At 44.7% G+C, this 27,100-nt stretch overlaps 1 protein-coding gene and 1 pseudogene across 2 annotated transcripts in view; both read right to left on the reverse strand.

The window, feature by feature from the left end:
• Positions 1 to 1,132: 1,132 nt before the first annotated feature.
• LOC309664447 (dihydropyrimidinase-like) lies at positions 1,133 to 23,507 on the reverse strand (annotated as a pseudogene). Its single transcript has 4 exons — positions 23,185 to 23,507; positions 8,612 to 8,774; positions 3,143 to 3,322; positions 1,133 to 1,885 (listed from the first exon to the last, which is right to left on the reverse strand). The product of its transcript is annotated as a dihydropyrimidinase-like (transcript).
• Positions 23,508 to 24,679: 1,172 nt separating this feature from the next.
• The window catches only part of LOC309664471 (contactin-associated protein-like 2), a 189,962-nt gene continuing 187,541 nt past the window's right edge, over positions 24,680 to 27,100 (reverse strand). Inside the window, exon 4 of the mRNA XM_082469958.1 lies at positions 24,680 to 24,790. Within this exon, the coding sequence (XP_082326084.1) occupies positions 24,717 to 24,790 (74 nt within the window). The 3' untranslated portion in view covers positions 24,680 to 24,716. The remainder of the gene's footprint in view (positions 24,791 to 27,100) is intronic.

Below are 27,100 nucleotides of genomic sequence, written 5' to 3' on the forward strand. Positions count from 1 at the left end.
ACAGGGTAGGCCAGAAATAAATTAATAAAAATAATTACTTATGGGGTATGTGATGAAGAAGCTAGGGAAGGAAGCAAGATATCCCTGAGAATATATCTTTTAATATATCACTTTGACTTTTGGGCCAGGTACACGTTTTACATATTCAAAATATAAAATTATATTTAAAAATAATTTAAAATAAAATTAAAATATTCATATTTAATTTTAATAGTTTTCTGCCTACGATTTACATTCTAAAACCTTCCCTAGACTTACTCCGCTGCTAATGGAATTCTATCCCAATGCAAAATAAATACTCTAATCGAGAAACTGTTTCCTGACACAACTGGCAAAATCACAGATTGCTGGTGGGTTAAGATTGACCATTTCTGCTGATTTTGCTGTTTGTTAAACCATATTCTGACATTACGGACCTAACTGACAGGCTATGGGACACACGGTACACCACTTGCAAAGCAAATAGAGAAAACCAATTTCATAGAGCTAGCAACGGCGCCATCTGGTGGCAAAACCTAAAGCTATAACTTAAAATTGAAGTACAGATTCTTTTTGAAGTGGTATGCTCTTTTATACTGAAATTATACTATATGTGGGGAAAAAAAGCAACCAGAAATGGCTGGTAGTAAGACCTTATTAACTCCTGTGTGAAACTGAGGTGACTCTTAGTACACGATACTGATATATTACATTTAAAAATGCATTTAGCTTGCACAAAATCCTTATTGAAACTCAAGCAACAAGAAGCAATTTTGAAAAAAATTATTTTAGTGTCAATTATAGACATGCCAAATCTATTTTCATAGTTTTTAAGATCCATGTTATAAAAATGCAGCCAGTTTCAGTTTAAAAAACAAATAGCCAGGATGATTTACACAACGATTTCTGATTATCCAGGTTCCTAAAAGTGAGAGATAGAAACCAGTACCACATCCCAGAAGGGTCTAAAGTACTGAATAAAACACACCTCATTTGTTTTTCATTCTTCCTTTCCCAGTACTGGCCAATGAATAAAATTATTTCCATGTTCAATTCTTATCAAAAATAGGAGATTTTCTCTTTCTTTTAAGATGACTGTTTACATATAAAATTACACTATAGAAGTGAGGCAATTAAGCAATTTGAAGTAAACATAACTTTGCTTTAAAAATCTTAAAATAATTGTCATAAAAACACTATTTGGATAATTGCTTCAATCGCGCCAACAACCAAGTTGCTGTGAGACGAATCAATTCGATTCAAAAGAAATTTGTGGAGCACCTACTGTGTGCCCTGCCTGACCCTGATTCAGGTACTGGAAGGGCTAGCGGAGGTGCCTAAGAGCCAGGGAAGCTTCTGTAAAGTTCACTGGAGAGTTGGCAGTTAGTGGTGTGAAGGGCGGGGCTTGCGGCTGAAGAGGGCAGAAACAGACAGACGTGTAAGACTGCGAGAACACAGAAAGGATGCTAATAAAAAGGGAGGAAGAATCGTTGGGATTGGGATTGACATATATACACCAATATGTATAAAATAGATAACCAATAGGAACCTGCTGTATAAAAAAATAAAATTCAAAGATTCAAAATAAAAAAGAAAGAAAAGTTGTGGAAATTCATGGGCAACTTTCTGATAAGCAAAAGCAGGGGTTGGCGTTATTTTACCTTACTCTTCAGCTAACAGTACTAGTTGTAAGCGAGGCTACAGTTCGGGAATTACCATCCCTCCTGGCATCTGCTATCACCCTTGCTGCGGACTTGCTCATCACGTGCACGACGCACAGAGGGCAGTTCACGGCGCCAGCTATGGTGACGGCTCTCAGCGTGGCCTCTGCCTCCACCGCTTCTGGGCGGCTCAGCTCATGGCCCTCGGGACCCGTTAGCCCCAAAGCCAACATCTTCTTCGCTCCCTAAAAAAGGCAGCAGGAACATGCACACCGGTGAGAAAGGTTTACTAACGACAACTCCCATAATTTTGTTGTGAAACGAATGCACTGCCAGGCTTTTATTTTAGATCTAATAGGTATAGGTGTGTGTGACTGTGGCATAGACAGTGTGTGTTTTGGGTAAAAATAATCTACTACTCTCAAAGCATGTGTTAATTTTTCATATACATATTTCACAATCAAAATATTTTGATTGAAAAGGTGACAAAGATAATGAGGTCTGTTCTAATTACAGTCTTTGAAAAGTAGTGTCCATATTTAAGACTTTTTATTGGTTCAGAACAAAATATAATAAAACAAAGTATTCTAGTCCCCCATATTATATCCTTGATGAAGTGACTCATGCTATTATGTAATTAGTTCTACGTTTTACTGATTCATTCTCTTCACTGCCTCCTCCCCCAATCCACGGAGTGATATTAGACCAGTATTTCCTCTCTCCAAAAGTGTTATTCCTTCCTTACAAAAAAGGCAGGAAGTCAAGACTCAGAGTGTCAAAATCACTCGCCTGGTGTCACACAGCTAGGACGCGGAGGAGTCCAGTTTAAACCTGGTGTGTTTGAGCTTACAGCTCATGCTTTCCTCTTATCAGCCCCCCTGCCCACCACACCCCCCCCATCCTGGCCATGGGGCCTCCATCTCACTGACTTTAATGGGAAGTGAGCCCAGGGAGAGAGAAAGATCAGCTAACATAAAGGGTAAGAGACAGCTCTTTAAATCTTGCAGATGGTGTACCCTTCGGGCATTAATAATGGAACTAACATGAGAAATATCATCTAGATTCCTCCACAGCACATTTTAATACCCAGTTTCTGAAAAGAATGGGGCTTTAAACAGCTACCTAATGCACTGCTTTAGTCATCAGATTTCACCGATGTCCACACTTTGGCATTCTGAACCAGCAGCTTGAGCTACCTAAAAAAAAAAAAATGCTAGGGACTCAAAGAAAAATATTTGTGTTTTTAGAATAAACCTTGTCTGAGATCTAATAACTGATTTGAAAAAGGGAACTCCTCATTCCAATACATATACCACCTGCAAAAAACTCAGAGCCAGGCAGCAAGTAATTCAAGTCACGTGTTTCCAAGCCACATAAAATTAGTTTCTGAATTTCCTTTCTTCCAATCCATTAAAAGAATTTACCTACATGGGGCCAGTCATCCTCACCTTAAGTTATGGCCATTTTCATTTCTGTGGAAGTTCTGGAAGGCAGTTACTTACCTCTGCAATTAGGTCTCCATTTTCTGCATGAACTTGAGCAATTGCTCCAATTTCCTTGCACCGAGAGAAGACCTTGTACAGCTCCCCATCTCTCAGCATGTACAGATCTTTATAGGCCATAAACATCTTGAAGGAGTTCACACCTTTATCTTGGGTAAGGATTTTCATTTCTTCTTTAACCTAAAAGGGCACAAAAACCACAACAAAAGTCACTCTTTAATTTAAAGATAATATCAGCATTCTCCAAAATCTTGCATTCAGAAGAAAATGAAGTAAAATAAGGACATCAGTTGAACTCCAGAAAAATGTAATTAAGGTCTTGATCTTTCCCCTAGGTTAGACCTCATTTCATGTGATGAATTGCTGTTGCTACGATACTTTTTTTTTATTTTTTTAAAATTATTTATTTATTTTGGCTGCGCTGGGTCTTAGTTGCAGCAGGCGGGATCTTTAGTTGCGGCATGTGGGATCTAGTTCCCTGACCAGGGATCGAACCCAGGCCCCCTGCATTGGGAGTGCAGAGTCTTAGCCACTGGACCACCAGGGAAGTCCCTACGATACTTTTAAATCATGAAAGAGTTAATAGTATTTCCCCCAAATACTTCATTGTTATACTTGATGAAATTCTCAGCATCTATCTCCTGATGAGAAGAAATTATTCTAGAACATGAAAACAAAGCCACTGGCAGCAACAGAAGCAATTGTGTCTCTAGAAGGAATCAGAGCTAATGCGAAGTAAGGGTTTGGGGTCAAATCTGAAACCTACAGGATGAGTTCAGAGATGAAGGTAGTGGAAGATGCAGACTGAGCCACTGGCAGCTCCTGGGAGTTGAGCGACTCTGGACCTGTCAGAAGCCTCAGGAGCCTTCTGGGTTGCCAACTAAAAGGTTCTGATCACCGATTCCAATGTGTGGAGGTGGGGAGGTTCCCCACCCTCACCAAGCAGCTCTCCAGACACCAGCAGGGGGGTATCCTACAATTAAACTCAATTTTCACACTATCTACCTGCACCAGGTAGACTGCACTGGATTCCACAAGTTAAGCGTTCAGTGCTATGGGGTGTCCAGGTTGTTACCTGCACTTCTGACCAACTGGCTATAAGTCAGAGCTTCCCACAACCCCCTCCATGGGTTCGATTAATTTGCTAAAGCGGTTCACAGAACTCAGAGAAACATTTTACTTACTGGATCACCAGTTTATGATACAAGGAAACGATAAAGGATATAGATGAACATCTGGATGGAAGAGGTACGTCACAGGGCAAGGAATGGCGGAAGGGCACGGGGCTTGAATGCCCTCTCTGAGAGCGCCACTCTCCCCAAATCTCCATTTGCTCACCATCCTGGAAGCTCTCCAAATCCTATCCTTTTAGGTTGTTGCGGAGGCTCAATTACACAGGCATGATTGATTAAAGCATTGGCCATTGGCAACTGATCCAGACTCCAGCCCCTCTGCCCTCCCCGGAGGTCAGCTGGCTGGGACTGACATTTTCAACCCTCTAATAATACAGTTGGCTCCTGGGTCAATCAGCCCCCATCTTTAGGTGCGGTCTAAAAATCACCTCTTTAACATAATAAAAGACACTTTTGTTGTTCTCATCACTTAGGAAATTCCAGGGGTTTTAGGAGCTCTGTGCAGGAAATGGGAACGAAGACCAGACATGCATTTCTTATTATAAATCGTAACATCACACCAACGGTAAGGGACAAGTTCAGATCAAAACTAGCTTAGTAATTGCCCTTGCAGGTCCAATTCTAGTCTCATCAAAGACTAAAAACTTCAAAGGAAAAGTCAGAAGACTTGATCAAATAAAATTGCTTGAATTTCTACATGTTAAAACAAAAACCCACACACACATACAAATAAATATATATATATAACATAAAATATAAAACAAAAATATACAACAAAACATAAAAATGTATAACAGACATAGGATTATAGCTTTTAGTTAATAAAAAATTTAAAAAGAGTTATTGCTGTTTCTACTTGCTAAGAAAAACCCTAACATTCTAGGTAAAAAATGTTACAGTTCAAACAGTATATACAAATGACTAATAAACATGGAAAAAATGTTAACCTTCCTACTGATTAAAAAGTACAAAATAGGGACTTCCCTGGTGGCACAGTGGTTAGGAATCCGCCTGCCAATGCAGGGGACATGGGTTCGATCCGGGAAGATCCCACGTGCCGCGGAGCAACTAAGCAGGTGCACCACAACTGCTGAGCCTGTGCTCTAGAGCTCGTGAGCCACAACTACTGAGCCTGCGTGCCACAACTACCGAAGCCCGCGTGCCTAGAGTCCGTGCTCCACAACAGGAGAAGCCACTGCAATGAGAAGCCCACAGACAGCAATGAAGAGTAGCCCCTGCTCGCCAGAAGTAGAGAAAGCCCGCGTGCAGCAACGAAGACCCGACGCAGCCATAAATAAATAAATTAATTTATTTTTTAAAACAACGCAACTTTTCCCTACTGAATCAGTAAAGTTTTAAAAATGACAATATCACATATTAAGTTACTCACTTCCATCACTATTTATTCCTTTACTAATTTTCCTTACTTTCCTCCATGGCGCTTTATCACCTGGCATATAATATAGTTACTTGTTGATGGCCTGCCTCCTCCTCTAGAATTTCCACCCCATAAGAGCAGGGCCTTTGTACAGTTTGTCCCTTGCTATATCCTAGAAGAGTGCCTGGTCCATAGTGGCCACTCAATAGCTTTTTGTTGGATGAATAAATGCATGAAAAGGAACGGCAAACACCAAAATGTTGAGAGTGGTCATCACTGAAATGATGGAATGGGTTCCAAGGTACATTAAGTGACAACAGCAAAGGTAGGACTTGGGATAGTGTGCCTCATTTTTTTAAGCTTCAAGTTCATATTTTCTACCATGAGTCTATTATTTTTTATAGTCAGAAAAAAAATGCTTTAAACATTGTTGGAATATTCACACGATGGGGTTCCCAAAGGGAATTATAATCTGCATTGCTCAGATGAAATACCTATTACTCCCTGAGTAGAAGAGCCTTTCTGAAGGTGACCTCGTTAAACGTCCCTGTCATCCACATCCATACCCATGGGTAAGTCTCACTATACTGTATTGCTCTCGCACCATCAGCACCACCTGGGAGCTTGTTAGAAATGCAGAATCTCAGGCCCTGCCCCAGACCTACTGCTATGGGTTGACTGTGTCCCCCCAGATTCATATGTTGAAATCCTAACCCCCAGTACCAAATGTGACCTCACTTGTGTAAAAAATTAATAAATAGAAACCTCAATTAAGCGGATGTCGGGAGACCAGAAGGGGGAGCTCTCACACCTGCATATCAACACAGGGGGAAAAAAAAAAAAAAAAGACTCCTTTCTTAGCAAGGGCTCAGCCAATGAAAAGTCACGGGCTCTTTGTTTACTACAGCCCTCCCAGCTTCCTTTCCCCCTCTATGAAAGCCTGCTCCTTCCCTTGCCCTGCGGGGACTTGCACGTGGCTGGCCAAGCTTGCAGACCCTGAACTGCAATTCTCTGCTGATCCCAAATAAACCCATCTTTGCTGGAGAAATACCCAGCAGTCTATTTGTTTCAGGTCAACATTTGGAAATAGGGGCATTGCAGATATAATTAATTAAGATGAGGTCAGGGCTTCTCTGGTGGCACAGTGGTTGAGAATCTGCCTGCCAATGCAGGGGACACGGGTTCGTGCCCTGGTCTGGGAAGATCCCACATGCCACGGAGCAACTGGGCCCGTGAGCCACGATTACTGAGCCTGTGCCCCACAACAAGAGAGGCCGCGACAGTGAGAGGCCCGCGCACCGCGATGAAGAGTGGCCCCCACTCGCCGCAACTAGAGAAAGTCCTCGCACAGAAACGGAGACCCAACACACCCAAAAATAAATAAAAATAAATAAATTAAAAAAAAAAAAAACCTTTAAAAAAAAAAAAAAGATGAGGTCAGCAGGGTGGACCACAATCCAATAAGATTGGTGTCTTTAGTAAAAGGGGAAATTTAGACACACACACACACAACATCATGTAAAGATGATGGCAGAAATTCAGGTGATGCTCCTACAAATCAAACAATACCAGAGATTGTCAGGAAACCACCAGAAGCTGGTGAGAGGCATGAAAGAGATTCTTCCTCACAGCCCTCAGAAGGAACCAACACGGCCAACACCTTGATCTCAGACTTTTAGCCTCCGGAACTGTGAGACAGTACACTTCTGTTGTTTCAGCCACCCAATTTGTAGTTCTTTGTTACAGCGGCCCTAGCAAACTAATACACTTACTGAACATAATCTGTGCTTTAACAATATTCACCAGGTAATCATTTGCATATTAAAGTGTGAGAAACGCTGGTAAGGGCAAACATCTTCACCTTTGCTCTATCTTATAAAACAAGAGAGGGAGGAAAGGAGGAAGCGAGAAGGGAAAGAAGGAAGGGAGATAGAGAGGAAGGATGGGAGGGAGGGAGGGAAGAAGGAAGGTAGGAAGGTAGGAAGACCCTAAAAGCACGAAAGAGATAAGATGCCTCAGTTAGAATGGCGTTTCTGGGGAAAAATTAACTTTTTCTCTGGACTATAAACCTTGCTAGTATGTTTGCTGAACTATCTGTTAAAGACTGATTACTTGTTTTATATTAACTTGGTGTCTACAGTCCAAATTTGGGAAGGAAGGAGGGACATAAGTTACATGGTAACTTCAAATAAAGTCATCCCGTGAGCCCTTTCTGGCAAAACGAGTTCTGAATTAAGTTCAATGTGGAAAAACATGTTATTGATTTAAACCACACGTAAAAGTTTCTTCCAAAGTACACATACATGTTTTCACGGGAAAAAAAATAAACATATTTTAACATCTCTCAAAACTGTCTTTTCTGTCTGAATCATGTTATCATTTCTGCCATGACCTAAATAATTAGCAGATACGGAAGGTTGTGTAAGCTCTGTTTTGAAATGCTTTGACCAGGTGTTGATGTTCGCAGAGCACCAGGTTAGTGCACAGCTGGGAGAAGGCCTTGAACACATTCCCAGTCTGTCGCTTCCTTGGTTTTTTCCCAGATATTAAAAACATTTCTAACTAAAGTTCTGATCTGTGGGAAAAGACTGCTTAAAAGCGTCCTGTATTGTTGAAGTTGAGAAGTCCAGTACTTTTAAAAATTACATTTAAAGTATTTACAATTCATGAATTAAATATTAGGAAAGTCTTTTGTGAATGAGTATAAGGGATTTATCCTACCACCTTCATATGCTTTAAAATTTTTTTTAGTTTTCTAAATTGATAATACCTCACATGATTCAAAATTCAAACAGTACAAAAGAGTATGCAATGAAAAGTCTTCCCTCCAATTCTGACCTCCAGGAAGCAACCAACATCACCAGCTTCTTATGTTTTGACATTGCCTGTTCCTTGATCTTTGCACAGAGCAAGGACTAAAGGGCTAAATGGAAGAAACTGGACCCCCCAGTGGTTCACCTGCTCACTCCACCATGTCACCGCCACATGAAGGCTGTAGTCACAGCAGACTTTGGGATCAGCCCAGCTTCGCCAGGTCTCGAAGGCCTCGATGAGGGAGGGAGTGGCCTTTGTGAGGAATGGCGAAATCAAGGATCATGGTGGTGCCTCCTGCCAGGGCAGCCTGGAATCACAAGAGAGTTTCAACAGGTTAGCCAACAGTTTTCTAGTTGAGTCATTTATCTCCTTGAACAACATGCATTTGCAAGCACTCGGGCAAACTTGATGGGTCCAGGAAATTGCACAAAGATGCTGCCTGTTTAAAAGATCTAGAGAGACATGAATAGATGTCCCATAAATTAAAGTTTGAAGTATTCAAAGAGCTGGAATTGCTTCTGCAAAAAGAATGACACGTCTGATGAAATGAAAATGGCTTTGACCAAAGAAAATAGTGAAGGCTGTAAAGAAAAACCAAAATGGAAAAACAGAGACGATTCAAACATTTTTCTTCTCAAGAAAACATCATTGTACAATCCATTTCATTAGAATCAATCTTGGTGAACTGTATCTCTAACTACACTGTGTTCCACACAGAATCCTGGGAGACTCACGTGATTCCCACCTCGCCTTCATTCCCCACAACCAACTGGTGACTCCTTAATTCTCAGCTGTCCCCTCTAATCCATCTCCAATGCTCTGGTCTTAGTGTCACCCCTCAGCTTGATCTTTATGTCCCCAATTTTGCTCTTACTTCCTCCAATGCAAACCCCTTTTTGCAATTAGGGGGAAATTCCAAAGCACAGATGGGGCCCCTTGACTCCAAGACTTAAAACTGAATGCTTCTCACTGCCTCTGGAATAGCGTTTAATCTTTTTAACATGATCTACAAGGCCCTGCGCGATCTGCCTCGAAGCTTCTATTTTCCCTGGCATGTTACACTATGTTACATTACAACTGGATTAAAAACTATTAAGTTATTAAATCACGTCTTTGACTAATTACTGGCTTTGATTTTATTTAAACTAAGATTAAAAGATGGTTAAATGTGGTTTTAACTGCTGTGTTCAGACAATGTAGGTGAAAAAAAAAAAACATAGGCAGGGATATACTAGTGCACTGGTTAAGGGCACCGACCAAAGAGGCTTATTGGTTCCAGGGCACAGCTCAGATTCAGCACTTATCAGCTATGGTACTCTGAGCAATTCCTTAACCACTTCCTTCCCTCCTTCCTTCCTTCCTTCCTTCCGTCCTTCCTCCTTCCCTTCCTTCCTTAATTCGTTCCTTCCTTCTTTCCTTGTACAGTATTGTTCTGTACATTCTGCACGTTTGATCCCCAGAACTTATTCACCTTATAACTGGAAGTCTGTGTCCTTTGATCAACAGCTCCCCATTCCCCCCATGCGCCCCGTCCCCAGCCCCTGGCAACCACCATTCTACTCTTGGTTTCTCTGAGTTTGTTTTTTTTAGATTTCACATATAAGTGAGATCATGTAATATTTGGGTTTCTCTGTCTGCCTTATTTCACTTAGCACAATGTCCTCAAGGTCCATCCACTTTGTCACAAATGGCAGGATTTCCCTCTTTCTGGATAATATTCCATTGTACACATACACCATATTTCCTTTATCCACTCATTCACAGATGGACACGTTAATTTATTTATATCTTGACTACTGTGAATAATCCTGCAATGAACGTGGGAGTGTAGACAGCAATTTCTTAACCTCTGTGTGCCTTTGATTCCTAACCTGTAAAGTGAGGACAATAATTGTACCTGAACCATAGGGTTGTTGGGAGGATTAAACTGGGGTGACGTATATAAAGTGCTTAATACCGTGTTTGACTCACGGTAAGTGCTTCATAAGCTTCAGCCCACAATGAGTGATGAGCCTTTGCACCACTGCTTTAGAATCAGGCATTTCCCCACTTTTCATACATTGACTCATCTCACCACCAGAAACATGGTCATGTTACAACAAAGAAGGGAGTGCCACCAGCTTCCCTCCCAGGTCTGCACCCCTGTCACCTTCCCCCCCACTCACAGGCCCCCAGACATGCCGAGTGCTCCCAAGGTCCCAGCTGCTACATGAGCTCTATTCTAGCTCCTTGTTCTTGCTTACTTCAATGGATTTTTATTTGTCCTTAAGTCACTTGGTCCCACTCCAACTCTTTTTGCTCTCAGAAATCTCACTATTTATACAGGATCCTGTACTTTATCTTTCGATAACAATTGCCTTATGCATGGCAAAACAATGCATATTTGCATTTCTTAAGAAATCCCTATTGGTATAATGACAATACCAGAAAAAATCCCTTAGGCTCTATATTTTTATTCGAATGCAGATTAACCTTCTCACCTTCTTCCTTCTAAAATGTCTTCTGACAGATATCCCTTGAGGCTGAAGGGCATTTTTCTAATAGAAAGTGCTGTTAATTAAAGTGTTGGAAGAAAGTACTTTTTTAGTGTCTACTGAACTAGAAAATCAAGCTTAAAGAGCAATTCTTTCCATATTAAATGTCTATCACATGCAGGATGTGGGGAAACTAGATACAGTGCTGGTAGAAATATAAATAAAATGATGCAGCCACTTTGGAAAAGAGTTTGGCAGTTCCTCAGAGAGTTACCATATGACCCATCAATTCCACTCCTAAGTATATACCCAAAAGAAATGAAAACACGTCCACACAAAAACTTGTACACAAATATTCAGAGCAGCATTATCCATAATAATCAAAAAGTGGAAACAACCCAAATGCCCATCTACTGATGAATGGATAAACAAAATGTGGTATATTCATACAATGGAATATTATTTGGCCATAAAAAGGAATGAGGTTCTGATTCACTTGCTACAACTTGAATGAACCTTGAAAATATGATGCTAAGTGAAAGAATCCAGTCACAAAAGATCACATATCATATGATTCCATTTATATGAAATGTCCAGAAGAGATAAATCCATAGACAGTAAGTAGAATAGTGGTTGCCTGGAGCCAGGGGGGTTGGGGAAAGTTGGGGTGATAGCTAAAGGGTATGGGCTTCTTTCTGGGGAGATAAAAATGTTCTAAAATTGATTGTGGTGATGGTTGCACAGCTCTGTGAATATACTAAAGAACATTAAACTGTACACTCTAAATGGCTAACTGGTATTGTATATCAATTACATCTTAATAAAGTTATTACCAAAAAAATGTCTACCCAAGTAAGCCATTACAGGGAGTGAGTGGGCTGTTACACACAATGCAATGAAAAGTCTTCCCTCCAATTCTGACTTCCAGGAAGCAACCAACATCACCAGTTTCTTGTGTTTTGACACTGTCCATTTCTTGATCTGCCCATTTCTTGATCTTGTACAGAGCAAGGACTAAGGGACTAAATGGAAGAAACTGGACCCCCCCAGTGGTTCACCTGGTCACTGCACCATGTGACACACTAATAATCAGACACACACAAATAATCAGACCGTCTAGAGGGGGAGACAGAAACATGCACAAACAATTATAATCAAATAATCAGATGGTAATAATAGGTAGCAAGTACACTTCCATAGTAAATGTGGTATAGGAATTGCTAAAGGGAAGTTAAAATTGCTAAGCTCCCTAGAAGAGGAAAAGACTCCTGGGAATTCAGAGGAAGGAAACAGATCAGAGGAAGCTGGGATTTGAATTAGCATTAGGACATAAATGTGCAGTTGCCGATAAGGATAATAGTATCTAACTTGTAGTGAGTGCTTATTATGTGCCAGGAACTATTCTGATGTCCTAAGTGTTTTAACCATCTCATCAGCTCTGCAGCAGGTCGTATTGTTAACCCCTTTTCAGGGTTGAGGAAACTGAGAACAGCACCATGAAATAACTCCCCACATCTCACAGCTAGAGAGTAACAAAGGCAAGATTGGACGCAGGTCATTGGGCTCCAGAGCCAGTGCTTTCAGTAACAGTTGACAGCAGGGGAGAAACTCTGAGAAAAGGGTCCGTGAGGAAGCATCAGCAGAAAAGTAGTAAAGGGCAGAATGTACATGCAAAAGAGAAACAGACTCACAGATAGAGAACACAAACTTGTGGTTATCAAAGGAGAGAAGGAAGATGGGGAGGGACAAATAAGAAGTATGGGATTAAGAGATACAAACAACTATGTATAGAACAGATAAGCAACAAGGATATACTGTACAGGACAGGGAATTATACCCATTATCTTGTAATAGCCTATAATGGCGTATAATCTGCAAAAACACTGACTCACTATGCTGTACACCTGAAACCAACATACTACTGTAAACCAACTGTACTTTAAAAAAAGATGACTGGGATGTGTGAAGCAATGGTTCCCAGAGGGCAAGGCAGTGGCTGGCTGGCTGCGGGGGTGACGGGAGTCCAGGAGCTGATTTTGGCTGGAGTGACTGAGAGGTGGCGGATGAGGGGACAGAGGAGGGCAGCCGATCTGGTCTTTGGAGGGAGCATGAATTCTGCGGAGAGCACCCTGAGCATGAGGTGCTCAGGCACATGTCCACTCTGTGTGTTTGCAGACAGAGAAACGCAGCCCCGAGCAGAAGAGCACTCAAACGCAGGAGAAAGATGTGGCAGTCACCTTGCAGAGGAGGCCAGAGGGGTCCCAAGGTCAGGGGAAATAACCAGAGAGACAGAGACGCCATGGCAACATGCTCCAGAACATACCAACCCTTAGCAAGAAAACAAAACAGGTCTGAGCCAGTGGCTGTTTCTGGGTGGAGTGACTACAGATCCTTTTAATTTTCCTCTAGTTCAATTTTATTTTCAGTAGTTGCTACATTTTCTATAACAAAGCCTAACTTTCAAAAGAAAAAAATAAAGATTTTACATATATGTGATACAAATCCAGGTATGCATGCATATGCCATATAAATTAAGTAGTTCAACTTCGATGGGCCTCTTATGAGACTGAAGATGTGATGGTCAAATGGCCACTTTTTTTTTTTCTTTTTAAACTACAGCAAATTGAAATTCCTGGGGCTATCATTTAAAAGCCCATAAATAAGGATTTATCACAAATGCTCTATCTCCCTAATGAACAGTAAAGGAGCAACCACTTGTCTTCTTTGGTTTCTTCTTGTTCTGTTTCTCCTCCCTAATTTCCTCCTTCTCCTCACCCTCAAAATGGGAACAGATCTAGAAAAACTATAGTGCCTGGGACAGGACAGCCTGGGCCAATCCTAGGCAATGGATTGAAAACGGAACCTGTCTTTTTCCAAACCCCTGGGGCTTTATCCATCCACCTGCCGCAGGGATCCTGGCTGCTACCCTGGGACCTGGCAAACAGTGGCCGGACAGTCAGCGCCCCAGCCTCCTTGGAACCTCTTTCTTCCTCCTGCCTCTTCCGTTCTCTCTGGTTATCCAGGGTCCCTTGGCTGCCCAAAGTTATCTCAAATCCCTATTATTTCAAGATCTGAAACGTTGCCTTCTTTCCACTGGATCCAGGGAGCCACGTGCCAGAGCTGCAGTTCTATAATCCCAATTAGAGGGGACACCAGGAGCTGTGAAGGAGACCTGCCCCTCCCGGGAAGTATCTGCCTCTTGAAAGAAGAGCTTGTTCAAATGCCCAGTCCTGGGTTAAGCATCTTACACACGTTAGCTCATTGAACGAAGCCTTGCTACAGTCCTGAGAGGTAGAAATTGCTTTTCTTATTCTACAGTTGACGATAATGAGGCTCAGAGAGGTCAAATGACTCTCCAGGGTCTCACAGCTGGTAAATCCTCATTGGGAACATGGAGGAGGATACAGCTTTGAGCAGGAGGTCTTACATTCAGCCTACTCTGGGCCTCAACCCTATGCAGGCCATTCCCCCTTATCCCATCTTCCATTTAGTGTGATCTGACTTCCAGCCTGTTGCCCCAGGTCATCAGTGAATCATTACTTGGAGAAAGGCATAGGTTGGTAAAATGAATCAAGCATTTAGGAAACCCAAAGCCATACCAAAACAAAACAAGTCCCATCAAATTATAAATTGTAAATTCACAAATGAGACGCAACTTCATTAAGCTCATGTGATGTTCATCACTGCGACACCTGCCATTGAAATAATGCGCCCCTAGAAGAGTTACAAGGAAAGGCCCATATCAGTGCTTCTTGGCCTCCACACACTTGTTAGCCATGGGATAATTAACTTTATCCAGCAAACCAACTCAGCAGAACATCTCATTCCTAGCTCACCTTGGATATTTTCAGTATTCATTGAATTGCTTTTAACATCAGACGCTTCTAGATTCACTTCACAAAATGTTCACCAGGATCAACATTTGAAGAATGAAGAGAGTTTAGGGGAGGGAGAACCAGTAAAGGGTGAAAATTTCTTTCATATTTTTATATAAAACCTAATTGTTTCCTTTGTATTTATTGCTGATTGACTTCTCCTTTATTTGTCAGGTAGCCAAACGAAATGCGTTTGCCTTTTCTAATCTTGGCTCATAAATCAGTTCTTTCAGCTCCTAATTACTTTGGCTGTTCTCCCTTGAAAACCTTCCAATTTGTCTAAAACCTTGTCTTGAGGGGAAAAGAGCATGTGCTGTCTTACGTGAAAACGTGATAGAACATAAATTGGGATAAACTCTTAACCAACAGTGGGGTCATAATATGACAGAACACAAGACTTTATTTAAGACTGTATTAGGTTGTAAATCATTATTGAAAGCATCCCAAGGATTTTCTTTCCTTTTATGGGGTCACTGAATTTTCATTTCTAAGCTCATCCTAGAACAAGTGACTTTGTTTCCCTAAAATTTATCAGAGGACCTGCTCGACCCAAATAAAACAAAAAGAAATCCAACAGTACATTTGAGCCTTAGGGAGAAAAACACGTGGCTGAATTTTCAGACTTCTCATAGTCACTAAGACTTATGAGAACAAACTTCATGATCCCAGTTTACGTTCCAACTCTAGAAGCATATCCAGCTTTGTAAAGATGTCCTCCACAGTGCCTCTCCACACTCCTTGCCTCCCCAAATGTGAAATATTCATCACACCATCACCCATCCCACTGTGCAAACCACAGACTCAAGAGGCACCCTTGACGTCTACCTGTTCCCTTCCTTACATCCCCAAATCCAATCCATCAGCAACCTATCCCTTCCCCTACATACTCCATGAGTCTCCATACTTCCTGCGTCTGCACCTCCGTTGCCCTGTGCCACCCTCATCTTCTGACTAGACTAGACCAGTTAGTCTGGGCCACTTCCAATCTGTTATTGACTTCCCTCTGCTCTCACGATGAAGAAAACAATTATTACACAGCCCATAAAGCCCTGCATGATCTGAGTTCCTTTCCACCTCGGAGAGACAAGTCACCCATACTCTTCTCTCCCTGTCCCCTCTACCTAGTCCAGCGACTCTTAACCCTGGCTGCACACTGGCATGGTCTAGGGAACTTTTATCCTGCCCCCCAGAGATTCTGATTTAGCTGATGTAGTTTCATCTCCATAGGCCCTGTGCCTGTTACAGTGCCTAGTACATAAATACTCTTTAAATGTTTAAGGAAGAAAGGAAGAGAGGCCAATGAATGTCTCCCAGAAATTATGAGATGGAAGAATTAAGATGGTTCACTTTTCCAACAGCAAAGTGGGAAAGCTGCGCAAGTTGCATATTCATGTGAGATTTTGTTTCTCAAAAATATTGCTAGCCCTGGCTGTGCGGTTTCTGAAATCCTTCTATGAAAATGTTATTGTAGAATGTAGACTCTGAGCACACTTGAAAGCTGAATGCTCAGTTTTGTCCCAAGCCCATTACCTCATCAGCGTTAACGAGGACTTTTAACAGAACAGAATTATAGCCTATTTCTATATCTATGCCTCCAATAATTTCCTGTTTTTAAAAAAAGATTATGGTTTGTTTTATTTTAAGCTTTTACGTGTGAACAGATCCTCAGGGCTCAGGAACGCATGACTCTCACTATAACATGAAATTCCTCTATTAGATGCAATGAAGCATAACAGAAAAATTGCAGTGTCCTCCCTCAACTGTCACTTGACATCTGAGAAAAAGCACAGAACGGTGTTGAGGAGAAGGCTCTGGGGAGTTGCTGAGGCTCACCTATTGGAAATGCAGCCCAGCGATGCCAGCAATTATAAATGGTTACTAAGCACAAGGGGAAATGCCAGATCAAAAATTGTTCACTCAAAAATAGTCACAAATTGTCCAAGTTAAGTCTACAAGTCCAAAAGTCCACTGTATATAATTTATTATTAAAGCCAAGATAAATTAGAACCCCATATACCTCCAGTCTGTCTGCCGTTGCGAGCAAAGACCACAGTTTTCATCTCTATAACCCCAACCATAATGCCTGGCTCGTAGTGGGTTCCCAAGAACTATTTGTTGACTGAATTCACGGAACATAACTATCAACTTGAAAATTCCTTAGCTTAAGGTTATTCCATATTAGACGGCAGTGACAAGGTCCAGAATGTGCCACCGCGGCATAAAAATCATTTTGAGCTGAAGGCATTTGAGAATAGGCTTTTTTTCCTGAACTCCCTTAGCTGCCTAAAAGCAGAGCTTTTCAAAAGAACTGAATTGTCATAAATGCCTTTCCAGGAAGATGACTCTTACCACCTGAGACTAGAAGCCTGCACTGCACCTAAATAGACCTCGTCATGAACTATCGTATCTCCATCTATTCCCCTAAGAACCCACTGGTCTTTCCTAAAAGTCATTTGCTTTTCCGTAAGTGCCCTTCTTCCCCTCCCCTTCCCTTGTTAAGGTGATATAGAAGCCCCAAATTCTAACTGCCTCCTTGAAGCACATTTTTCTGTGAACTTGCACTGCATGTACATGAATTTTAAAAATCTGTCTTTTCTCTTGTGAATCTGTCTTTTGTCAGTTTAATTTGTGGGCCCCCAAAAACTAAACATAAGAGGTTAGAGGAAAAATGTTTCTTTCCCGACAGCAACGTCAAGGAAACCTTGAATCCTGACTACCCCTGTCAGACACTGAAGGCATGCAGTCCAGATAAATGAGGGAGAAAACAAGCAGTGGAAGTGAAAAGCCTGCAAAACTCAAGTATGAAAACTGAAAGAAGGCAAGTCCCAGATTCTGTAAAATTCAGTGAAAGGATTCCTAACACACAATACCTTCAATAGGCCGAAAGCCCTATTTAATGTCAAGTGGTTGCAAATTAATCTTTGAGGTGGTTTTATTTTCTTCCTCTGATTAGTGCAAAGATTAACTTTGTAATCAGTAAATAGCCACTGAAGGAAATGACAGAATTATACACTCTTACAGCTGGAACATGGAAGTTATTAACACAAGAATGTTCAAAGCTCAGCCTTACAAGCAATTAAAGAAATGCTTGTTTAAAAACATTACGAAATTCTATGTTTTTCCTATTAAATTAGCATAGATTTTTAAAAAGTCAATATCCACAATTAGCTAGGATGCAGTGAGATGGGAATTAGGATGTACTGCTGTGAGGAGGACATAAATTGAAAGGCAATTTGGATGTATGTTAGACTCCTTTAGGATGGATCTAACACTCACTGGCCCAGGCATTTCACCCTGAGGGGTGATTTCTCCGTCAATCATCAGGAATCTGAGTGATGAATTACGTCACAACATTGTTATGCACAAGCCAAAAAAAGCTGGAAACCACCAAAATGTCCAACACGAACAAGATGAGAGTGGAGCTGTTAACAGTTGGGGAAACAGAGGATGAAAAATGGGTCGAGCACTTGAAGTTTGAGGCGCCTGTGGGACATTCATTGTCGATGGGCAGAAATGGAAGCCTGATGCGGAAGAGATACAAGACCAGAGAGAAAGATCTGGGACTTAGCCTCGGAGATGTCAACAGGCCACAGAAATCACGTTCTCTGACAACAGTGAAGGCCGTGGGGGAAAGGTTTAACGAACAAGGCTGATTCCAAAGTGTACGCACCATTTAGTAGAAGGAAAAATGTTTATATGTGCCCCCAAAAAGAAAAATCTGAAAGGAAAATGTTAAAAGCAAAATGCTGAAATTATAGATGATTTATATATTATTTTTCTTTATACTCTTCTGTATTTTCCTTTTTTAAAAAAAAAAAAAAGCAGTGTCTTCATTCAACTATGTATGATCAGCAAATATAATGCTCCAGCATTTTCCTGAATGATAAATATATGTATTTTTCATTACTTAGAAAAAAAATTTAATTCGAGATGTTCTAACTATTGCCTTGTTTTACAGATACGGAAATGCTGACAACACCAGTAGAGGAAGTGACTTGCCCAAGGTCATGCAGTCAGCATGCACAGCTTCTGAAAACCATCCTGGAGCGCCAGCAAGAAACAAAATAAGGGATTTGGTTTGTAACCAAGCTCTCTGAATCACAGCTCTTCTACCAGGTGAGGAAGCTCTATAAATACAACCATAAATATGTGCTTAATCATGTACCTTCCACTGCCTTATGATAAGTAATCACCTCCATGGCATTTTACCAAAATGTTCCAGAGCAAAGTATAATTTTCTCTCTTGATAATTTTGAGGACTTTTTGTCCTTTACAAAAAAAAGTGTTCTGCATTTTCTCAATTAAAAAAAAAAAAAAAAAAAAGATCCTTTTGCCAGCTACTGATGCTGCCAGGTTTTCAATGTGAGTCCACCCACGCCAAGCTGTATCTATGTCTGAATACAAATACGTATATTTGAAGACTGGCCAAGTCCTTTTAATTCATTCTCTTATCACAGGATGTAGTAAAAGCAAAGTCGTATTTCCTTCAAGTTTATCTAATTTTCAATACCCATTTGAATAAAAAAGTCCCACTGTCTTTCACGATGGATACTGAATTACTGCAAGACCACTGTACATCCAGTCTAGACCAACAAAATGAAATATGATTTCTTTAAAGCAGAACGCTATTTCCATTACTTACATCAGATGGAAAGCTTTTACCTGTAATTAACTAAATCAATTATAAGCTTTAAACCTACCTCTGACACGAATTAGATTTCCAAAATATGTAACCTTTGGTTGACCTATATTTCATTTTTAAAACTGGGGTCCATCACAATCTAGTGATCAATACATAGACCACCACAAATAGTATCCCTTCTGTTTGTCAGATATTATAAATGATTAGCATTATGCTTGCAGGAAGCACACAGCTATTGGTCTAACCTTTGGGGGCCCATCTCCTGAAAGCATGATATATCGTTCTTACTTTATGGCTTTCTGTACTTAAGGTACCCATTTCTGTAGCCTTAGGGATGATGTGGCTATAAATGCACGTATAAATGTCTCACAAACCCACACCATGACATGTGTATTTATTTTGACAACCTTAACTGCCTCCAGTGTCGGGAAGGTAAAGAAGGGCTAGTGTATTTCTGAAAGATGACTTTGCTCTGTCTTTGACAAAAGACTTCTCACAGTAACACACACCTTACATTTACAGCTTTTTCATCTACCTACTGCCATTCTGACGAATCTAAACATTAGACTTTTTTTCAATCATCATTTCAGAAAGGAAGAGAACCTAGTAGGTAAGAGCTCTAGGGATGGCAGGCAGTCCTGAATTTGAAGAGCCACTCTACCACTTACCAGGTGTGCGACCTTGGGCAAGTGACTTAAGTTTCAGTTTCTTCAATTGCGAAGAGTAGACAATGGCACCTGGGATTGTTGGAAGACAATGCACAGTTTAGCACAGTGTCTAGTACATAGCACGGACTTGATAAAGTAAATGTTACTTAACAGTATTCATAAGATGTTTTTCAAGTTTGGTATATAGTATGATGAGCATTTACAAAAGACTTCTTTGTCCCTGTTTCCCCAAACCAGAAACTCCATCAACATTGCCTTGGGAATTATCGTGAAGACTCTAGAAAAGAGGACAAAATAACTCCACAATGCCCTTCTTTCAGAACTCAGGCCAGTACTTTAATGCTCATGTTTATCTGTATTTACCTGGCTGGTTCCATTTTACGGAGCCTCATCTGTTTGGGGGAATGGGGATGTCCTGGGATTCAACCAACCAATTTTGCAGTAGACTTTTGCAACTTGGCCCTTTTGTGAGTACTGTTTAATGTTCCACGTGAATTTAGTCTTTGCTAAATCTTTGACCTTATCTCGGACCATATCATTTTCCGCTTGTGATCCTAAGCTCATGAAAATCATGTTTTCCTTTAATGTTTTGACAACCTTTTAAGTACAGAAACGCCTACAGAATCAACTGGTGAGTAAGTTCTTTCAAATGGTGAGAACAGACTATATATATATATATATATGCTACAAAAACCTGCCTTCTAAGTATGGAACCGTAAATCTCTCCACACTGGAATCCCAGAATGGCCAAGAACAGATAGAAAACTAAGAACCACCTCCCAGGGTCTTGGGGCATGCACAGATAAACTTGAGAATGAGAAGGAATGTCCTGCCCTGGCAACATTCTAACCCCTCTTCTTGGCTGCTTCATCTGGAACCCTGATCAGAGAAAGGGAAATAATGAGGGGGAATAACGCTAGTGGGTCTGGTGACTGATGGTCAGCCATAGCAGCAGGTCCCCACTTGGCAAACGGGGGTGTCAATGGAATGCCCTGCCATCAGCAATGCACTTAGTGAATGACGAGTCTGTGATAACAGAAAGTGCCTGTACTATAATTGAATACAACAGGTTACAAAACTTTTGTAATACAGGTACACACATTCATACACACATGCACAATACAACCTCAATTATGTAAAATAAAGCATATGAAAACCATAAAGACAATACACCAAAACATGGGTTGTCACTGACTGGGAGATTATGGGTAATACTTTTCCTCTTTCTGCTTTCCTATTATTTTTTTCCAATTGTCTATAATCGTGTATTGCTTGGATATCTAAAAAAACGTATTTTAAATGTCAACATAAATTCAATGAAATTTAGCAAATTTCACGTTTTAGCAAGAGAGAAAAATAAATACTCTTCAAAACAGATAACGATCCTTCCTACAAACGACTTTGACCATTGGCCTAATGATAAAGGTTGATAATTAGTAAATAGGAGGACGCTTTGCAAATGTTGGCGTCAGCAGCCTGCCCCAGACCCCTCTCTCTGGGTCAGAGGGTTCTTTTTTCTGTGAAACATTCTGGTCTATCCTAGAGGGCTGGGGAACGTGGAGGGAGAGAGGTGTAAGGAGAGTAAAACGGTTAGAAATCGGTTGGGTAACGGATATATCCTCAAAACTGCTCTGAAAGTGTTTGCAGCCTGTACCTGCACTAAACAGCCCGATCTGTTTCACACACACCAGGGCGTGGCCCACGAGGAAAAACCCGCGCATCCGTGAGTGACATTTTAGACCTTAAGGGTATCGATACTTCCACTTTGCAAGGAACCGTTGCTCCTTTGGCTTGGCCAAAGCCGGGCTGATGCCACCGAGGAGGGCCACCTAGAAGAAGGAAGCTCAGCGTGGGCGCCTTGACCCCGCTCGGGTCTCCGCGGCTCGCTCCCGCCCCCTCAGGCCCCCGGGGCTCGCTCCCGCCCCCTCAGGCCCCCGCGCCTCGCTCCCGCCCCCTCAGGCCGCCGCGCCACGCTCCCGCCCCCTCAGGCCGCCGCGGCTCGCTCCCGCCCCCTCAGGCCGCCGCGCCTCGCTCCCGCCCCCTCAGGCCGCCGCGCCTCGCTCCCGCCGCCTCAGGCCGCCGCGGCTCGCTCCCGCCCCCTCAGGCCCCCGCGCCTCGCTCCCGCCCCCTCAGGCCCCCGCGCCTCGCTCCCGCCCCCTCAGGCCCCCGCGCCTCGCTCCCGCCCCCTCAGGCCGCCGCGGCTCGCTCCCGCCCCCTCAGGCCCCCGCGCCTCGCTCCCGCCCCCTCAGGCCGCCGCGCCTCGCTCCCGCCCCCTCAGGCCGCCGCGGCTCGCTCCCGCCCCCTCAGGCCCCGGCGCCTCGCTCCCGCCCCCTCAGGCCGCCGCGCCCCGCTCCCGCCCCCTCAGGCCCCCGCGCCCCGCTCCCGCCCCCTCAGGCCCCCGCGCCCCGCTCCCGCCCCCTCAGGCCGCCGCGCCCCGCTCCCGCCCCCTCAGGCCCCCGCGGCCCGCTCCCGCCCCCTCAGGCCGCCGCGCCCCGCTCCCGCCGCCTCAGGCCGCCGCGGCCCGCTCCCGCCGCCTCAGGCCCCCGCGCCTCGCTCCCGCCGCCTCAGGCCCCCGCGCCTCGCTCCCGCCGCCTCAGGCCGCCGCGCCTCGCTCCCGCCCCCTCAGGCCGCCGCGCCTCGCTCCCGCCGCCTCAGGCCGCCGCGCCTCGCTCCCGCCGCCTCAGGCCGCCGCGGCTCGCTCCCGCCCCCTCAGGCCCCCGCGCCTCGCTCCCGCCCCCTCAGGCCCCCGCGCCTCGCTCCCGCCCCCTCAGGCCCCCGCGCCTCGCTCCCGCCGCCTCAGGCCCCCGCGCCTCGCTCCCGCCGCCTCAGGCCGCCGCGGCTCGCTCCCGCCCCCTCAGGCCCCCGCGCCTCGCTCCCGCCCCCTCAGGCCGCCGCGCCTCGCTCCCGCCCCCTCAGGCCGCCGCGCCTCGCTCCCGCCCCCTCAGGCCCCCGCGCGACGCCGGCGCGAGCCGGCCCGGCCTGACCCCGGGGGGCAGCCTCAGAGGCGGCTGAGGACTCGGCGGGCATCCCGGGGTGCAGGGCGCGGCGAGGCGGGTACCTTGGTGCCCTGGTAGAACTCGTCCACGGACCGCGAGCCCATGAAGGGGAACTCCATGTGCGTGTCGATGCCGCCGGGCAAGACCAGCTTGCCGGCGGCGTCTAGGACCCGCAGCCCGGCCGGCGCGTCCCCGGGCGGCAGCAGGTCGCGCCCCAGCGCCCGCACCACACCGTCCTCCACCAGCACGTCGGCCACCTGCGAGGAGTCGTCGTTGACCACGCGCCCACCGCGTATCAGGAGCCGCGACGGCGCCGCCATGGCGAGGGGCGCACACGCTGCGGAGCCGCCCTCCTTCCGGCGGCACGGGGCGAGCGCTCGGGCGGGGCTCCGGGTTTATCAAGGACCCGCTGCGAGGGGGTGGGGGAGGAGCGGCTCCACCCCCGGGGGGCTGGGCCTGCGCGAAAGGCTGGGGCGGGCGCAGAGGTCAGCGGGGGGTCTGACCTGAAAGTTCCGCCGACCTGAATCCAGGTGTACGTCCAGACCCTGGATGTACACCGAGATTTTTTCCCTTCCAGTCATTGGAAGGGAAAAATCTTGGAGGCACTTTTAAAGACGAGGGACGTTTGTTTTCCTTTCTAAGAAAAGGCACTTTGGGGAAAGAAATCCACCTCATTTCTTCCCTTTATGAAGAGTGTGTCTGTACCAAAATGCAAAGAGACAGGCAGAGAGAGAGAGGAAGGGAGGGAGACAGACAGACACCACCAGCAGCAATGAAAATACCCACGCCCCGAAGAACCACTTGATCTGGATTTCCTTTTAAATATTCTTAACTATGTGAGGAACAAAGATAAATGACATTCTCGTCGTCAAGGATCTAAGAGCCAACAGTGACACACATACATATTTCAATGGATAACAATAAAGAAACCAGAAAATTCTACCTTCGAGAGAGGCTAAAGATACGAGTTTAGAGGAAAGGGGGAGTTTATTTCTGCCTTGAAGGAAATTAGATATGGAAGATTCACAAAGAGGTATCTGAAGCAGGACGCAGAGGACGTGGACATGGAGAGAGGAGGGGTGAGAAGAGGGACGATGCTCTGGGTGAGGGAACAGCTGGATAAAGGCACCAAGAAGGTGATGGCAAGTTGAGTGTGACCTCCACGTGGTCAAGCTGAGGGGATAGGGTTGGACAGCTGTGGACCAGCCCCTTCCTCCCAGGTGAGAAGGATGAAGAGAAGACAGAGGAGGAGCCGTGAGAGAGAAGGGAGCTCGGGGAGCCCTGCGTGGGGGAAGACGGCAATGCGGGATTTCAAGAGCACCGAGATCGAATGCCGCAGGAAGCGTGGGGAGCGTGGTGGACGCATGCTGCTGCATCGTCTATTCTCTTCCTCGTTCTGCCAACAGTCACTGGAGTTTCTTTAGCAGGAAATCCTCCCCGTGCATTCTCAGAACACTCGCCTGGGTGGAACTGATGGGACCTCCGGCTCTGGGACTGATCTGCTTATCTAAGCACTTCCCATCACAGCAGGAAGTCCTCACGGCCACGGTGATGTGTTCGGGGATGACACGGGTCCCAAGAAGACTACCTGTGCTCAGTGAGAGCTGATCCTAACTTGTGTTAGGTTGAGCAGATGAGGGGCTTTCTCTTTCCTGCTGGACTTGAATCCTGGAGGGAGTAAAAGACAACAAGGGACTAGTCCTGTGAACAGAGCCAACACAGAGAACAGGAAGGAGAGATGGAGAGGAACTGGGTTCTCATGACACCGTTGGTGCTCCTGGAACCAGCCATGCCTGATGTCCCCTCTTTCAGACTCTCCAGTGTTTGCTTCAGCTGGTTTACTTTGGTTCTTTTGTCCTTTTCAACCATCAACTGACAGAGGATGGGAAGGTACTTTGAGTTTGGGGAGTAGGTGGTCGGTCACATGTGACCTCGGAGATGGCATTTTTAATAGTGGAATGCAAGGTGTTATTATTATCAAATTTCCTCAAGTCTCAGATCACACAAACCGCAAAATGATTAAAAATTAGGAAACATCAATAAAGTGCCATAGATTTGGCTGTCAAGCCAGGAATAAGAAGCCCAAGAAGGTTATGCAATTATTGTCCAAAGACCATTGTGTAAAGATGAAAAGAATAATAATAAATATGCAACTCTGCCAAGCTACACACATAACAGCACTCTAGGAAAGTAAGATTGGGTGTCAGGGTGGTTGTGACATCCTTTCTGAAGCTCAGATGATGATTTCAAAGGTTTCTTTATCTCAGACACTTTATATCACAAAATGCCCTGTAACACAATGCAGCATAAACTCTCCACATTTAATTAACTCAAACTTGATCAGAAGAGGGGATTTGTAGAATGTCACTGAGGCAGAAGGAAATAGCTCATTGAGATTCACTGACCGCACAGAAGAGAGTGTTGGGTAAGTTTAAGGAGAAAAGCCAGCTCGCAGAAAGAAGGTGTCTTCCCCCTTTCTGGCCACCACTGTCCAGACGCTGGGCATGTCTAGATGCCGGATGTCGTCCACCAGCTTGCCGGGTGGGAGGCGAGCAAACGTGCTCAGAGGGGAAGCTTGTCCTCAGAAACCCCTCACCTCCCTTTTCTCTGCCCTACTCAGCCACCTCTGCACCCAGACACACGGGCCCTCAGTGGGCATGAAACAAGTAATCCCAGACACGATGATCTTGGCACTGGAGGAAGGCGGGAAGCAAGCCTCCTGCTGTTTTGCCTTCTTCTTGCTGGAGAAAGAATCAGTTTGATTAACTAACACACCAAAGTGTGTCTGAGGAGCCATGACTCCTTAGAGGACTCATTTTAAAGGAGGGTTACAAAGGTTGTGAAAGCTTAACCCACAGAAACATATCTACTTTGAAGTGTAGGTGAGAGCAATTGGAAAGGAAGGCCTTCCCAGCCCTGACTGATGGTCTAAAGGGACAGAAAGGCAGAGCAGAAAAGGGTGACTTCCTTCACTGAGCAGCTCAGGGTTTTGGGGAAACAAAGCCACCAGGCCCAGGTGTATTTAAGTCCTCTGAAGCCCTGGAGTCACTGAGTTTGCTTTCCCTACTCTCCTAACCCACCCCCACTCCTACTCCAGGCCCCTGTGGCTCTGAGGGGATTTCAGGGTATTGTTTCCTCTGGAGGAAAAGCTGTCCGTGGGGCAGAAAGAGCAGACAACGAGGGTGTGTGAGCCAGAGTGAGCAAGGAGAGAGGGGGCAGAGCCGGGCGTCTCCAGTGCGCCCCAGCTGGGGGCTCTGGGCAGCCCCAGTCCCCTGACCCTCGCTGGGATCAAAGTCCCTGGCAGGGTGATGAGGTTATACCTGAATCAGCGATAGGAGAGGCAGGTAGGCAGCATGGATGGGAATTAGGCGTCTAATCCTGGCTCTGATGCAAGCTTCTGGTGTGAGTCTGGGCAACCCACTTACTCTTAGGGCCTCTCTCTCCTCAACTGAAAAATGAGGAGCTAAGTTGACAAGAGCTCGTAAGACCCAGCCTTTGCACTTTTAAAAGTCTTGTGATTCTGTGAACAGGGACAAGACGCCCATCCAAGGAGTGCCTGGCATAGTCCTAGAGCTAAACTCTTCTCAGGTCTAGATAAGGGAAATGGAGACCAAGAAGGACTTGCCTTCTAGATTTGGGGCTCTTTTATTTCTGGTCCCTCCACTGAGGCAGAGGGGATGTGCTAGGAAAGGGTGCCAAGCACAGAGTGTAAATCCAGATGTAGGTCATGGGGGGACGATGCTTGGTGGGACCTTTCGGTCATGAGCAGGGACAACATCTTTCTCTCTGGCAGCCGGCAGTGGTCTCTGTAGGACCAGAGAGAGAAAGCTGGCCACTGCACAACTCCAGAGGGCACTCTTCCCTGAACCTCCCAGGCAGAAAGAGGAAATAATAGCCCTGAATAACAATACCAGCATCGGGAGCTAAGGTTTATTGAGTACCTGAATCAAGTCAGTACTGGGCCAAATGCTTCACATG

This window comes from Balaenoptera physalus, assembly GCF_965194825.1.
Source record: "Balaenoptera physalus genome assembly, chromosome: 7".
Lineage (NCBI taxonomy): Eukaryota > Metazoa > Chordata > Mammalia > Artiodactyla > Balaenopteridae > Balaenoptera > Balaenoptera physalus.